General features: G+C 34.4%; 3 protein-coding genes across 3 annotated transcripts in view; 2 read left to right on the forward strand and 1 right to left on the reverse strand.

The window, feature by feature from the left end:
• Positions 1–580, reverse strand: part of LOC306854582 (stromal interaction molecule 1-like) — a 48,150-nt gene extending 47,570 nt beyond the window's left edge. The window contains exon 1 of the mRNA XM_079392719.1: positions 291–580. Coding sequence (XP_079248845.1) covers positions 291–346 — 56 coding nt within the window. The 5' untranslated portion in view covers positions 347–580. The remainder of the gene's footprint in view (positions 1–290) is intronic.
• Positions 581–3,274: 2,694 nt separating this feature from the next.
• On the forward strand, positions 3,275–7,215 carry LOC306854380 (rho-related GTP-binding protein RhoG-like). The gene is made up of 2 exons (XM_079392330.1): positions 3,275–3,320; positions 5,565–7,215. Exon 2 carries the CDS (start codon positions 5,592–5,594, stop codon positions 6,165–6,167), a length of 576 nt encoding a protein of 191 aa, XP_079248456.1. The 5' UTR covers positions 3,275–3,320; positions 5,565–5,591; the 3' UTR covers positions 6,168–7,215.
• Positions 7,216–13,903: 6,688 nt separating this feature from the next.
• LOC306854285 (neuronal acetylcholine receptor subunit alpha-9-like) lies at positions 13,904–17,282 on the forward strand. Its single transcript, XM_079392163.1, has 2 exons — positions 13,904–14,554; positions 16,091–17,282. Exons 1-2 carry the CDS (start codon positions 13,972–13,974, stop codon positions 16,792–16,794), a joined length of 1,287 nt encoding a protein of 428 aa, XP_079248289.1. The 5' UTR covers positions 13,904–13,971; the 3' UTR covers positions 16,795–17,282.
• The last annotated feature ends 45 nt before the right edge of the window (positions 17,283–17,327 follow it).

Below are 17,327 nucleotides of genomic sequence, written 5' to 3' on the forward strand. Positions count from 1 at the left end.
GCAGCATAGACTTTACAAAATAATAATAATCTTAATAATTAACACATTAACCTATGTATTATATATCCAGACATGGCTCAGGAGCAGATAATTAGTAATAGTTGTTCAAAATCATTCATTCATAGACACGGTATTATCTGTATGTTCACGCGGTTGAATGCGCAGCTGGCACGAGGCCACTGGTTCCCACATTTCCCTCTTCCTAAACACCCAAACTCATCTCTAAAACGAAACGTGATGTAAAACACAGCGATACTAAACGTTAACCCGTTTAAAACGAGCTGCGTTACCTCGGGTAGACCGTCTCAGTGTTTGAGGTTCGTCTTCGGCTGCTCTCTCCTCCCATCAGACTCCATGGAGGCTTTGTATTGAAGCACTCCAAAAACACACGACCACACGGTTCTGTCCGGCTTTCCGTGCCACTGATGAGAGGATGCGGCAGGTGGACGGTGGTCGAGTCGTCCTCTGTCGGAGACAGAAGCAAACAGAGGCCAAAAGAGCTGCGCTTCCTCCTCCTCCTCCTCGATTCACGCCGGGCTCACTCACAGTCTGCGGCGCGGCGCATGCGCAGTCACACACTGATCATTAGCAAACAGCCTCCGTTATAACAAGCACACACATTGCACATGGTGTCTACTTTACACTGACAACATTTGTTTTTGTATATTTAATTAATTATATATACGAGCATGTTTATTAATGATTATTTATTATGCTTATTATGTTTACAACAGTTTTTTTTACATATTTGTAATAGTTATTAATAAGAGTGCTGTCAAACGATTAATCGCATCCAAAATAAAAGTTTTTGTTTACATAATATATGTGTGTGTACTGTGTGTATATATATATATATATATCCTCCTGAGACCCAGCTATAGTGGACATTCTATTTCAGTGAATTTCTCTGAGACCTCACGTCACAGATGTAAGTCTGGATGTCCTGTACAGAACACATTCAGGGCTTTTTAGAGATATTAAATGTTTGGACGTTTCACTATGACCACACCCTCTCCTTGGTCTTTAAATATGGCTAAATTGAATTTAGTGAAAAATGTTACATCTTTACGGAAATATGATTAGGCTATATTTTGTAATTGACATGTAAATCTGAATAATTTCAAATTGTTTGTCATAAAGCAACATTTCAGGAAAATGTTATGGGTTTTCAAATTCAAATATGACTTCCTGTTATGAAACAGGACATAATTTCATACATGTCCACTGTAGAGGACACCAGGACTAAAAGCATGTTTATTACGCATTTTGGGAGACATAACAATTGAATAGGAAAATAAATTATATATCAATTTTGTTATGAAATATTAGATATTATGATGAAAATCTGGCCAATTATTACTCTCATTATGACAATTATTTTTTCATCATGCTGTCCCAACAGCAACACATTAATATGCAAATTAGATACAGTGTATAGATACAATGTGTTTAATGGGAAAGCCAGTTTATGAATTTTTTTACACACATATTACATAAAACAAAATGGTATATCAAATAATGTTGTTCTATATTTTGTAACATAGTTGAGAATCATCCTTAAACAAAGTTTAATATAAAAAAATCCTGAAACCTAAAAATTGATTGATTTCAAAATGAAAAAAAAATCACATTGTTTTTGATGTCTATTCATGCCATTTTATTTTTAGAAAAACCGAGTCCTAGTGTCCTCTACAGAGGACATAGAATAAAATATGAATAAAATATAATTTTTCAATTGTTTTCTTATGCTCTAAACAATGTAATGACATGAAGAAATACTAAATTAACACAGCTTTTTTTGAGGGGGTCTCAGGAGGCTATATATATATATATATACACACATACACACACATACAGTGTATATTTTGAAAATATTTGCATGTATATATTTATATTAATATAATTTTTCAGCATTTATGCACTTAATAGGCACTTTTATGCAAAGCAACTTACCTTACATTGCATTGCAATTATACATTTTATCAGTTCATGCATTACCTGGGAATCAAACCATGACCTCAATGTTGCTAGCAGCATGCTCTGATGTTTGAGCTGCAATCTAAAAGATAGAAAATAATTTACTAACCTTAATATCTAATCTACTTCCTTACTTAATTGAGGGATTGTTTTTTTTAACACAGATAAATCTGCAGAATTCCCACAAATTTAGTACAGAAAATATGAAAAAGGTCACAGAATCTTACTGGGCTATAAAACGCTCTGCCCAACCACTTCACTCTGTCTAATCACCAGCAATATAGTCAATAATTATACAACTTTTAGTTGTGCATAAAACAACGCAAGGAAGTGGCCCTTTGAATGGTGCAAAAAAAAAATTAAAGTGCATTCACTGTTTGGTTGGACACCCATATCTGCTATGATGGTGTTTTCCTAACACTTTTCTTTTTTCACTCACCCTGTCATGTGAAGGGACTGCAGAGTGTACTTGTGTCTGTGAAAAGTTTACACTGCCTCCTAGTGGCCTCGTGATGACACTGCAAAATGCACTATATGGATGTTAACATTTCAGTTTCAGTTAGAAGCGTTCTACACTCTTTTCGATCATGCACGGCGAGTTTAAATGAATAGTTCACCCAAAAATGAAAATCTGCTGAAAATGTACTACCCTCAGGCCATCCAAGATGTAGATGAGTTTGTTTCCTCATGGGAACAAGTCTATCATTAAAGCGTTTTAGCTTTAAACCATTGCATCTGGCCAAATAATCCATAATCACGTTTCCTCCAGTAAAAAATCCATCCACTCTTGTCCTCTCTCACATCAAAATCCACCAACATATCTGTTTAGAACTGTTTTTGCTTGTAAACTGTGCCTTGATCCCTGCACACTTCTTTCCTGGTTGATCCAATCTGATTTTTTCACTAGAGAAAGCAATATTATGGATATAGAGGACTTGTATTTTATCTGGAAGCAACATTTTTAACTTAAAAAACATCTTGCTGATGGATTTGTTTCTTACAAACACGCAGCTTTTTGCTTCACGAGATGTTAACTGCACTGAAATCGTACTTTATTGTGATGTTTTTATCAGCTGTTCTGACGGCACCCATTCACTGCAGAGGATATATACATTGCAAATGTGTCTATATGCAAATGTATTTCTTTAGAACATACACCCCATTAAGTTATGGTCTACATCATCTTCAAACTTCTCCACCAGCACTTTGACTTTTTGTGTCATCGACTTCCTCTCTAGGCTGTGCTCACTTCCTCCTTCAGTCCCCCATGTCACTGTATTTAGGGACAGTTTTATTCATACCACTATTGACGATTTCCTGGACGCTCTTTTGTATCATGCCTGGTGAGTTTATCTCTTATTTGCACTTGATTCTCTGTCCTATTAGCTATTATTATAGGCCGCATTTAATTTGCATCTCTGATTTGATAATTTGTAAACTGATAAGAGTTCAGTGATGTCATTAGAGCAGTTAAATCTTTTTTATTATTATTATTCTGCTAGTCAAATGGAGCTCCGTTGTGGTTTATGTATCTGACCAAATAACAATGTAAGATAATATATAATGGTATTTTACATTTTATATGTATTAAATATGATAAAGAAAGAAAGAAAACCTTTACTTTTCTACTAAATATATAGTGCAATTTACAGTATGTGAAGCCTTGATAGTGTTGGTAGCATTTGGATATACAAGAACACAGAAAATATTGTATTTATTAGATAATAAATGAAAAAAAACAAGATCAGAGGGTTTGATGGAGAACAGTATCAGCTGAAGTGTGTGAGATGCACATACATTGATTTGATGACTGTGACAAGTCTGATTTGTAGTTTATTCTGACAGCCCACTTAGAAGGAAAGATGCTGTCTGTAAAGTGACCGTCAATGTGCCATTCAGTGAATATGATTGTGAATATCTAATGAGAAAAATAAAATTTGACATGCACCTAAAATGTCAAAATCCAATTTTAGTCATTCCAAAACATGTATTCTGATTCCTGGAAAATGCATTGTAGTCGTTTTAAGATTGTTATGCAAATACTTTCCACAGCAATATGAATCATTTGATAAGTGACCCCTAAAACAGTAAGCTGTACAATTTGAGTTCTAGTTTCTTTGAAAAAAAAAAAAAAAAAAAAAAAAAAAAAAAAAGGACTGTTTTTTTTTTTTTTTTTTTTTCCGTCAGCAAAGTCATGTTAGACCCCTAAACCTATAAATAATCTACTGATGTGTATAATTAGATTGCATGTATGTATTTTTATCATACATATTTGGCCTTCAACAGATAAATCAACACGTAAAGATGATCAACATGATTTTTTCTATGTTTCATCATATGTTTTCACAAATATTGCAAGATTATTACATTATTGCAGAGTTTCAGATGATTTTAGCAGGCACCCATGTGAGATGAATTACTTCCCTACAAGCTCAGTGCAACTGTTCTTCTCAGAAAGATATAAATAAAGGTCACTGACAACACTAATGTTTTGTGGGCGTTAAGGGTGGTAATTTTTAGCATGTGCACGTGATAATCTGACATAAACATGACTTATACGACCATGATGGTCTTCTAGTATGAATATGTTCATTTATATTCTTTAACCAGTGTTGGAATGACTGTTTTTTTCTAATATTAACGATTCAAGCTTTTTGCATGTTGTTTCAAACTTATATGATTTTCTTTCTCACATGGAACACAAAATTAGTCTTATGCTCACCAGGAATGCATTTGATAATTTATTTTATTTTTTAAATACAGTTAAATCAGAAATAATATTACAATTTAAAATAACTGTTTACTATTTGAAATTGTAATTTATTGCTGTAATGCAAAGCAGAATTTCCAGCATCATTACTCTAGTCTTCAGTGTCACATGATCCTTCAGAAATCAGTCTAATATGCTGATTTGCTGCTCAAGAAATGTTACTTATTATTATCAATGTTGAAAACAGTTGTGCTGCTTCATATTTCCCTGGGAACTGTGAGACAATATGATTCAAAAGATATAAGATAAAAGAAAAAAGATGAGAAATGTATGCTTTTATTGAGAAACAACACATTAAATTTATCAAAAGTCACAAAAGGCGTATATGTTAAACAAAAAAATTAAATGTGAAAAAATCGTACTATTCATAAAAAAAAAATTTTTTGTTTCCACAAAAATCTTTAAAAAAATAAATATTAAGCAGCAAAAGCTGTTTTCAACATTGCTAACGATAAGAACCATTATTAATAATTGAGCCACAATAATAATTGAGCAGCAAATCAGCATATTAGAATGGTTTCTGAAGGATCATGTGACACTGAATACTGGAGTAATGATGCTGAAAATTCAGCTTTGCATCACAGCAATAAATTACATTTCAACATATTAAAAAAGTATTTTAAACTGTAATAATACTTCAGTTTTACTGTTTACTTACTATATTTTTGATCAAATAAATGCAGCCTTGATGAGCAGAAGAGACTTCTTAAAAAAAAAAAAAACTTTCACATTTTTGGTAGAATTTAGTTTCTGCTAAATATCTCAGGTACTGCATATGCAAGTCATAGACAACATTTGGTCTTTGTTTATATTTCAGTTATTGGAAGCTGAAGGGAGAACAACAATGCAGAATATCAAGTGTGTCGTGGTTGGAGACGGTGCGGTTGGGAAGACCTGCCTCCTGATTTCCTTCACCACCAACGCCTTTCCTAAAGAATACATTCCCACGGTGTTTGACAACTACAGCGCACAGCTGTCTGTAGGCGCTAAAGTCATCAGTCTGAATCTGTGGGACACCGCGGGACAGGAGGAGTATGACCGTCTACGGACCCTCTCCTACCCCCAGACCAACGTCTTCATCATCTGCTTCTGCGTCGCCAGCCCCTCGTCCTACGAGAACATCAAGCTAAAGTGGTACCCCGAGGTGTCAGAACACTGCCCTAATGTGCCCATCCTGCTGGTGGGGACTAAAAAGGATCTGAGAGATGATCCAGAGGTGCTTCAGAAGCTCAAGGAGAAGAACCAGTCGGTGGTGTCCCAGCAGCAGGGGGTGGCGCTGGCCCGACAAATCCAGGCCAGCAAGTACATGGAGTGTTCAGCGCTCAACCAGGAGGGGGTGAAGGAAGTGTTTACGGAAGCTGTTCTCGCTTTCCTCAACCCCAAATCACAAGCCCGCAAGAAATCATGCGTGCTACTTTAAATCGGATGGGACCTGAACATATGTATTTTTATGGGGTATTTGCTTTATTTGTACATATGAACAAAAATCACACTTAAAAAGTACAAATTTACGTTATACAACAAAATATCATACCAAGTGGTACTTATTTCAAGGAGGAATAAAAGAATAAATGATATTAGGTTTCAAATAATAAAACAATAGAAATATACTGTAAATGCTCAAAATGATTGATTTGGTTGGGCAAGCTTTAACAAATTAGATCAAACAATCAAACTTTTAAGCGATAAGAACTTTCTCTTTTGTGAGTGCACAAAACTGACACATTTAAAGTCATTTTGAATTGAATTAACTTGTTTCTTTTCATTTAGAGGAACTTGAATATAACTGAAACTGGGCTGGGGATTTCTATTTCCCAGCATGCTTTGCCATGGCATTCAAAGAGAGAGTACATGCTAAAATTAAGTGTTAGATTTTTTTGGATTGGGAGTTTTAGTAGTGTTTAATGTTTTGTTGTGCTAATTTAGAAGAGTGACATGTTGAGCATAAGAAGGTACTGTATGTTAAATGTTCTGTATTGCCTTACTTATTAAGCTATTGCTATGCTAATCAAAGTCTTGTGTTACTTAGCATGTTAGCATTAAGCTAGTTATAATTTAAATTTCCACTACTAAAATATTTAAATTCAGATTAAGTACAATTAAAATGTATGAGTTACAGTAGTTTACTCAATTATTTCAAGATAAGAGCAATTACTATGTATAAATAACATTCTTCTTAAACTTTAAATGTCTTAAATTAAAAATATTGATGTAATTACATCAAATCTTTTGAGTTCTGTTAAATTATTTGGGTTTAAAGTGTATGCAAAATAAAGACAAAAAGTACAGTATTTTGGACACTGTTTGGGTGTCAACCCTTTTGGAACATGTTTATAATTGATGTGATCAATACTGTAAAAAATTATTTTCAAAGTTGTAACCAAAAGAAAGACTGTTGGAGTATATTTTACGATAAAATACTATTTCAGTATTTTTTTTTACTTGAAAATTTATATTTGAAAAATGTTACTTGCAGGTTCTTCGTAATAATTTGTGAAATTTACAAGCAATATCTGAGTGGTGCTACACTAAATGTTTGGTTCTGGTTCTAGTAATTTTGTTTTCATGATTATATATATATATATATATATATATATATACAGTGGCATGCGAAAGTTTGGGAACCCCTTGCAGAATCTGTGAAAATGTGGATAATTTTACCAAAATAAGAGAGATCATACAAAATGCATGTTATTTTTTATTTAGTGCTGTCCTGAGTAAGATATTGTCCATAAAAGATGTTTACATATAGTCCACAAGACAAAAAAATAGCTGAAATTATTAAAATAACCACATTCAAAAGTTTGGGAACCCTTGGTTCTTAATACTGTGTGTGGTTACCTGGATGATCTACGACTGTTTTTTTGTTTTGTGATGGTTGTTCATGAGTCCCTTGTTTGTTCTGAACAGTTAAACTGAGCTCTGTTCTTCAGAAAAATCCTCCAGGTCCTGCAGAATCTTCAGTTTTCCAGCATCTTTTGCATATTTGAACCCTTTCCAGCAGTAACTGTATGATTTTGAGATCCACCTTTTCACGCTGAGGATGATTGAGGGACTCAAACACAACAATTAAAAAAGGTTCAAACATTCACTGATGCTCCTGAAGGAAACACGATGCATTAAGAGCCGGGGGGTGAAAACTTTTTGAATTTGAAGATCAAGGTAAATTGTACTTCATTTGTCTTCCAGGAAACATGCAAGTATCTTCTGTCGCGTCAGAAGGGCAGTACTAAATGGAAAAATATGATATTTCAACAAAATAAGAAAAATTTCATCCTGTTCAAAAGTTTTCACCCCCCAGCTCTTAATGCATCGTGTTTCCTTCAGGAGCATCAGTGAAATTTTATATTTCACTGAGCAATAGCTGAAATTTTAATAATTTCAGCTATTTTTTTGTCTTGTGGACTATATGTAAACATCTTTCATGTTAAATATCTTACTCAGGACAGTACTAAATAAAAAATAACATGCATTTTGTATGATCTCTCTTATTTTGGTCAAATTATCCACATTTTCACAGATTCTGCAAGGGGTTCCCAAACTTTCGCATGCCACTATATATATATATATATATAGTATATGTTCAAAATTTTGAAGGAAGGAAATAAATAAATAAATATATTTTGTATATGGTAGCATTAACAAATTTAAAGACAAGAAAACAAATGCTATTTTAAAGATAAAAATAATGATAAAATAAAGATACACATTTGATTCAGTGTTCTAGAAGTTACAAAAATCGTACATGCTTTAAGTTTCAAATCACTTGATGGGTCTAATTTTTGAATGTTCCCCACTTCTTCTTATTAATAAGTGTATTTAACTGTGTTTTTCTTTGTTACTCAAATGTAAATATAACCATGAAATGTAAGTAAAGCTATATCCCTGATCCAAACTATATTAAGCAGATTGTGTCAGTAGAAAATTTAATTTATGATTTTCAAAATATTCTGCAAATATGAAGCATGATAAGAAGAATGTGACTTTGTGTGTAAAGCAAGCTTGATTTCATTATAATGTTCATTTTCATATTTAATCGTGAGACTCGTTGAAACCTCATTTCAGCATCTATAATTTAATATCATTTACTGTTAAACACAAGAAAGAAATTCTGTGCCACTTCTGTGTGAATCAGTTCTCACAAACCCGTCACAGTATAAAAGCTTTTCTATAAAATGCTGACTTTGTACTTTCCTGGACACATTAATAAAAAGGAGGAACTGTTCATGCAAAACTGTGCTTTACACACTTACCTCATGATTACAAAACATGAAACTCATTAGTTTCAGGTTCATTTTTTTGGGAGATGAGTTTGTGGCTGCTTATGAAGCAGTTTTCATATAGTTTCTTTTGTGTTGATTTTCGAGTCTCTTGTTAGTGAGAGCAGAAGAAACGAGAAACATTCACTTCCCTCCTCTAAATTCTCAGCTATTTCTGGCACAGTTTGCAGCAGTCTTGGTTTTGTTGTATGTCTGGAGAGAAAAGAGAACAGAACAACAGAATCAGCCACTTTTTAGCTGGATAAAATAAAATAAAATAAAATAAAATAGGGGTTACAAATAGGATTGCAAATAGAAGAAAAAAAACTGTCAAGCTCTAGAAAAACTGTTACTGTGAATGAGACAATAGATCAGATGTGATCCCTCATCGCTGAGTTGCATGGTGTTGCATTTGAAAGTAAAATGAAGTAGACTCACATGAGACTGCTACAGTTTTATTCTCAGGCAAACACTGCTGTTCATTCACTTAAATCCTGACCACAAGTCAGTGAATTTGACAGTGAAATCAGTGTTATGGCCTCTGGCAAAGACAAAGCAACACGCTCGTCTTTGTTTGGACCTTGTGCTGGCTTTCATTATGTTTTAACATTTTCTTTCCCATTAATATAATTATACAAATACATCAATTTATTTGATCATGTAAAATACTTATTCTCCCTTTTCACATAATCACATGAAAATGAGATCATCTTCAGTCTGATGTGGTAACATACAGCATGACTGTCTAGTTTCTACAGTGGAATAATGTGTTGATACTGCCACCCTGCGGCCAAAGATTGAAAACACCTCATTTAAACCTGCTGTAAAAGACAAAGAGCTGCTGGTTTTATTCAGGCCTGGTTCTCACTATATTTGCAATCAACATAATGGTGAAATTAGTAAACCGCTGTGAGGTCAGCCGAAGGTCAATCAATTTGCAATTGCATTAAATATTTTAAGAATCTATTGCCAGGGGTGTGAAGCAACGGTTATGTATTTGTTTATTTTTTAAGTCATTTTATAATAATATTTTGCAACACTTATTTTCATGTTTATTTCTGTGAAGCTGCTTTTAAACAATCTGTTTTATATAAATAGCTATATAGCCTAAATAAATTGAGTTCATTTAGTTAATAAAGAAAATCTATTTATGACATTATTTATGACAGCATCCTCATTATATATATATATATATATATGTATACAAGTGCTATATATATATAGTGCCATCTGAAATGTTCTAAAATGAGCGTTTTTATCAAGCTTCTACATTTATGTTCAGTTATTTCACTTTAATTGCATAGAAAAAGACCTATACAGTGCCATTAGAGTAAAATTACTGAACCTAAACATAGGAGCCTGATAAAAACTCTGAATTGCATCTGAACTCTTCATATGTATACAAATTATTAATTGATTATGAACTATTTAACATTTAGGATTTTTTTTTTAACTAATAACTAATATTAAATACATGTGTACTCAATGGCAGCAAAAAGTGGATATATATATTGTTTAACATTCTGTGTATAATACGATGTCAAATACAGTGAGGCACAGAGGCTGGATTACACATGTGCTCTGTTTGGAGGATTAAAGGGTTTAGTGTCTGTGTTTTATTGACTTTCATACAGATGCTGTCATCTGGAGCTGAAAGACTAGAGCTTCAATGACATGAACTGCGAGATGTCTGCCAAGAATATAGTATATTTAGCCTTTTTTTCCTTCTGCTTGATGTTTGTACCAGGTAATGCTTTCTTCTTTCTTGCATATTAATCTGCCACTTTGCTGTTGTTAGTTTCTCTTCACATTTGTTTGATTTATTTAGCAGATTTTTAGCTAGTAATAGGACTTAAAACCTCCTTTAAATACCAGGCAAAGTCATATTACACAGTCTAATGTTTTGTCAAAAGTACATCTTACTTTATGGAGTGAAGTTGGAGTGGAATTGCATTATTTGCCACTTATTTCATGTATTCATTCCCAAATGCTGCTGATTTTTATATATCTATTTCTGTGTATTGACATCACATTGTCAGGCCAACATGACCTATCTGTAAATCTCTTATAAAGCTTTACTGACAAGACAAAGCAGTTCTAAACATCTGGCAAAGTCCAGATCTGCGTCTAAATTCTCATATAGCTGTCATTTAAATAATCATTTTCCTCTCACACACTGCACTATATGAGTACCATCTAACCCTATATAGTGAGACAGTGCTACTGGGGCATGTTGTCACAAAGTGTTTCATGAACTGTATCTTTTTTTCTGGCCAATAGCAATGGGAATATTTAATAGTGGTTGACCAACTGCTTAATGGTTGATATACTCAATCTCTTGTGTTGTATAGCTTCAGATGAATAATCTCCCAGGAAATCTCCTCCCTCCATTTCTCCTGATTAAGCCATCTGTCATGTGGACATGTGTTATCAGTCACACAAGTGCTGTCATGTGGCTCTGATCTACTGCGGTCCAGTAATACAGAACTTTATCAACAAAACTCAAATATGTAAATTAAACTGATGTGATTTGGTTTACTTGCATTGCCTTTGCTTTGTAAAAGTCCTCCATTTTTAAGTCATCATCTGTTAAATGAAAAAACACACTGTCAATAAACTCACCACATCACGTACTGTATACACACTACTGATCATTAAGATTTTTAAATGTTTTTTTAAGAAGTATTTTATGCTTATCAAGGGTGCATTTATTTGATAAAAATACAGTAAAATCATTAATATTGTGAAAAATTATTAAAATTTAGAAGAACAGTTTTATATTTGAATACACATTAAAAATAATTTATTCCTGTGATGGCAAAACTGAATTTTCAGCATTATTACTCCAGTATTCACATGATCCTTCAGAAATAATCCTAATCTACTGATTTGGTGCTCAAGAAGTATTATAATTATTATCAGTGTTGAAAAGAATTGTGCTGTTGCTTATTTATTTGACTGACTGATTGATGAAAAAGAAATTTCCAAAGAACAGAATTTATTTGAAATAAAATAGAATACTATGAATAAAAAGTATACTGTCAGTTTCAATAAATTTACATAAATTACATTTGAAAATATTCAAACAGAAACAGTTCTTTATTCGTTTTCCAGTTTGCTGGGGGGCCAATGGGATCTATGCCCAGAAACTGCTCAATGATTTATTTAGAAACTACACAAGTGCACTGAGGCCAGTGGAGGACACAGAAGACATCCTGAACGTCACACTACAGATCACCCTCTCCCAAATCATTGACATGGTAATCTGCCTGATAATGCACAAAACCACAGCCTACCAGAAAATGAGCTCAAATGAGGACACTGTAGAGACAATCTTGTCGTTCTGTTGGATAACAACAAAAAAATAAAAAATAGTTGAGTTAAGGAAACTTAAATCAAGTGATCAAGTGAAGATTTTGAATGTTGTTTAGGATGTCTGCCATTCAAATGAGATCTTTCTGTAAACTAGCCAAACAAAAGCTTTAAGGAAATTGATTTGCTGGTATACTGAACCACATAAAAACTTATTATTTTCTCTAAGGCAAGTAATATGAATTGCTGAGACTGTGTACACTTCTGTTGCAGGATGAGCGTAACCAGATTCTGACGGCGTATTTGTGGATACGGCAGGTGTGGATTGACAAATATCTCACCTGGAATAAGGATAACTATGAGGGGCTTGATACCATCCGTGTACCTGGTAGTTATGTATGGAGGCCTGATATAGTTCTATATAACAGGTAGGGCAGATTGGTATTTATTGGTATTGTGTAGTCTTTTTTTATTTGCTCTTCCTTTTCGCCCCACATGGAGGCACAAGCTCAACACTTAATAAAGGCATCAATGATCGAGTGCTCAGAAAAACATATGTTTCTGTTTTTATGGCTTTAAGTAATATTGTTAGGCAATTCATTTATTTTAATTGGGGAAAAAAACAGTTTTATGTATGACAAGTTTAATTCTACAGCTGCTCCTGCACTGAATTTGGAGGATAGTACTGACTACTGAGCACCTTATGTGTTATGTACTGTATTAATCAATATTGTTTTGGCCTCAAACAGACTACCACACCATTATTTGACTACATTTGTCTATGTTAGTCTTTTATCATGGCACTTATTTCAAATAAATCCACCCCAATGACATGTAAGAATTAAACTGGGAATAGTTTTTGTCATGTAAGTTATGTATATTCTCTACACACACAGTGAAAATCCATCAAATGAAAATACTGTCAGTATTTACTCATCAACAAAGCCAAATTTCAGTAATTTTTCACTGAGTTGTCAACTGTTATGACCAGATCAGGAAGTCATTGAGTTAAATTAATTTAGACAAATTAATTCATTCAGAGTAGTTCAGTGACTTGAATCAAAAGATTCGTTGAGCAAATATGTTAATCTTGTGCCTTCAGATTCTTTATTGACTGCTATTCTTTGCCACTTTCTTAGGGGGACGTAACATTGGCTATAAAAATCCACACACTCCTGTTAATATTTCAGCTTTGAGATGTAAAAATGAATCCAAGTAAAATCATGTTAGATGTTCTTTGGAAAAAAATGCAGGCCTTCATTAAAAATCTGAAGTTGAAGACATGCATAAATGAGCTCAAACACAAACTGAAGTCAATGGAATGGCTTCAGAAGAAGAAGGTTTTAAAATGGTCCAGTCAATTTCCAGATTAAATTCAATCAAAAAAAATCTGTGAAATGATTTGAAGAGGGCTGTATGCATAAGATCGCCCCCAAAAATATGATTCATCTGGAGCTCTTTTCCAAGGAAGAGTGAAAAAAAAGAAAAATCAAGACAGACTGAGTTGATAGACTCTTATTCAAAAAGACTGACTGTTGACACAAAATGTGTCTTAGTTGAAATATGTACATTTGTTCAACCAGGTAAAATTAAAGTTTGTTACTTGAGTATTGAATCTTTTTACTTAAATGCATCTGATATTTTTACTGTAAAATGTCCCAAATTGCTCTATTGTTTACTGTAGAATATTCTTACTCTTGTAGCGCTGATGATCACTTCACCAGCACTATGGACACCAACGTCGTGATCCGTCATGATGGTCAGATCATGTGGGACGCTCCAGCCATCACCAAAAGCTCCTGTAAAGTTGACGTCTCATTCTTCCCCTTTGACGCCCAGCAGTGCCGTCTGACCTACGGGTCATGGACCTATAACGGCAACCAGCTTGACATTTTGAACGCCATGGAGAGTGCAGATCTCGCAGACTTGGTGGACAACGTGGAATGGGAGGTGCTGGGAATGCCGGCCAAGAAAAACATCATTCTGTACGGCTGCTGCGCAGACCCTTATCCGGACGTGACGTATACTCTGAAACTGAAGAGAAGGGCCTCGTTTTACGTGTTCAACTTGCTCATTCCCTGTGTGATGATCTCTTTCTTGGCTCCGCTGGGTTTCTATCTACCTGCAGACTCTGGGGAGAAGGTGTCGCTGGGAGTTACCGTGATGCTGGCGCTTACCGTGTTTCAGTTGCTGGTGGCCGAGATCATGCCTCCTTCAGAGAATGTACCCCTTATAGGTGAATCATAACTGCTGTAACATGATAAAGTGTGTATAAATACAAATTTTTAATATAAAGGCATAAACTATATAACAGTGAGCATATGCTATTTAAAATTCAGCCTGGACATTTTAGGCCTTTTTCTAAATATTTAGCTTTGTGTCACTTTCTTAATAGTAAATATTTATTAGTAAGTAGGCATAGTGTATAACTTACATATTTAAGTATTTAATGCCCCTATAAGTATGTGTTTCTTACTTTCTGTTAGTAGGTCCTTCTATTGCTAACTATTTTTAGCTTGACTGTAATTACACTTTTGGGTAGCTTTCACACAAGCTAGGTAAGTTTCGGTAACTCTTCTAGTATTGAGAAACTTCTTTTTTCAGAAGCAGTTTCATTTTGTAAACAGCGGAAACGAATGAACTTTGGTTCCGTTAAAGTTTCTCACACGTTCATTAGTCAGAATACCGTGCGAAACTATTCTGACTGACAGATTTTAACCGGCAATACTTACTTAATGACGCCGTGACACCGCTATTTAATCTACAACGTAAAGTAAACAAAAACCGAGTGATCCGAATCCGATTAAAGAATGAACGACTCTTATGAGCAGGTTCTTTTAGTGAATCGAGTTCACAGCTTCACCAGTGTAGTCCGAATCTCGAATGAATGACTCTGACTCGGTTCTTTTTAGTGAATCTAAAGAATACAGCTCAAGCAGTCTAGTCCGATTCCCGAACGAATGACTCAAAAATGTGACCCTGGACCACAAAACCAGTCATTAGGGTAAATTTTTCAAAATTGACATTTATACATAATCTGAAAGCTGAATAAATAAGCTTTCTATTGATGTATGGTTTGTTAGGATAGGATATTATATAATATTTGGCTGAGATAAAACTAGCCTATTTGAATACCTTGAGGGTGCAAAAAAATAAAAATAAAAAAAAAATCTAAATATTGAGAAAATCGCCTTTAAAGTTGTCCAAATGAAGTCCTTAGCAATGCATATTACTAATAAAAAAAATATTTTAATATCTTTACGGTAGTAAAATTTTATATGATCTTTAATTAATATCCTAATGATTTTTGGCATAAAAGAAAAATTGATAATTTTGACCCATACAGTGTATTTTTGACTATTGCTACAAATATAACCGTGCTACTTATGACTGGTTTTGTGGTCCAGGGTCACAAATAATAGCGCGACTATTAGTGTGAATACTTAATGGATGTTCATATGAAAATGTGTTTTGTCAGTGAATATTAAATGGATGAAATACATTACCACACTCCTGGTTAATGGCAAGGAATGGCTCCTAAAACGACTGCAAAAACGCGAATAAACATTCATATCAAGTTTATTTATCATTTGGCAATAGAATAGATTTTTCTTGTTTAATATTTATTCCCTAAATATAGGCCTATTAATGTAACAGCAAAGAAACATATCATTCAACATTAATTGATAATCTGTAATTCTAAACTTCTCAGTCTAATATATCTAATATCAATGACACTAAACGTTTCTAAACTTTCTCTTACGTTCTACAGGAAAGTATTACATAGCCACGATGACCATGATCACTGCATCCACTGCCCTCACCATCTTTATTATGAACATACATCACTGTGGCCCCGAGGCCAAACCTGTTCCAAACTGGGCCAAGAAATTCATCCTGCAGTATCTGGCCAGGATTTGCTTTGTCTACGAAGTTGGCGAGAACTGCATGACGGCACAGCCAGAGAGACCAGACCCTCAACCACCCAAACCACCCGACTCCAACTGCAACATGAATGGCCAAGCTGGGAAAGATGACTTTGTGTTTAAATTTGAGAGAAGTCAGGATGCCATATCGTCAAAGTTTCCAGAAGACACAGAAGACTTGTCTCAGATCATGAGTCCGGCTTGCTCACTGGGAAAACACCCCACCTGTCGCTATGGCGTGTGGAAGGAGGGAGCGTTCATGAGCATGGATTGTGGTGATGGAGCGGCAGAGGCAGGAAAAGCCACAGGAAGAGGAGAAGATGGATGCAGAGATCATGATGGCGGGCTCAAAGTGCAGTGCAAATGTGAGCAGCAGCATCTCATGAGGAATATCGAGTATGTGGCAAACTGTTACCGTGATCAGAGAGCAACGGCAAGAAGAACGGGAGAGTGGAAAAAGGTCGCCAAGGTTCTGGACCGATTCTTCATGTGGCTGTTTTTCATTATGGTTTTCTTCATGAGCCTGCTCATAATGGGGAAAGCCATATGACATGAAATAAAGACATAACTGATTATATAAAGTACGGCATACAACCAGTTGGTCATTTTGGCAAACCAAACCCCGACAGAATGATTAGGAGAGGTTTATTTTGCAATAACAATCAGTTAAATATACATTATCCCACTTACGGTAAAATAAATGAACAAATAGACAAAATATTATTTTATTATGTGAGAAAAGAAGAAACTATATGGAGCGACATGAGACATTAAGGTCAATATGCAAAATACTTGAGCTCACAATACAGTGTTTGACCAATTAGAATCAAGTATTCCAAAGAGCTGTTTGATATACATAACTTATGATAAAGCTATTTAGCCTGTATGCTTAGTGACTGAACAATTAATTAATTTTTTGCTGTGTTTACAGACATAAATAATTGTGAGTAAATGTATATTATAAACTAAATCGTGCACTCTCCTCAGATCAACATGCCTGAAACAGAAGCATTAAAACACTGATGACAGATGTTGTGGTGCTTTGTTGTTTGTTGTATTTTTTTCTCCATGTCTACCGGAGCT

The sequence above is a fragment of the Barbus barbus genome, assembly GCF_936440315.1.
Source record: "Barbus barbus genome assembly, chromosome: 34".
In the NCBI taxonomy this organism is placed as follows: domain Eukaryota; kingdom Metazoa; phylum Chordata; class Actinopteri; order Cypriniformes; family Cyprinidae; genus Barbus; species Barbus barbus.

Excerpts from the sequence above, each read along its gene's own strand:
- LOC306854380 (XM_079392330.1), top strand. The coding sequence starts at position 5,592 with ATGCAGAATATCAAGTGTGTCGTGGTTGGAGACGGTGCGGTTGGGAAG.
- LOC306854285 (XM_079392163.1), top strand. The coding sequence starts at position 13,972 with ATGTCCCAAATTGCTCTATTGTTTACTGTAGAATATTCTTACTCTTGT. Across the intron at positions 14,555-16,090 it reads AGAGAATGTACCCCTTATAG|GAAAGTATTACATAGCCACG; the intron begins GTGAATCATAAC and ends TACGTTCTACAG.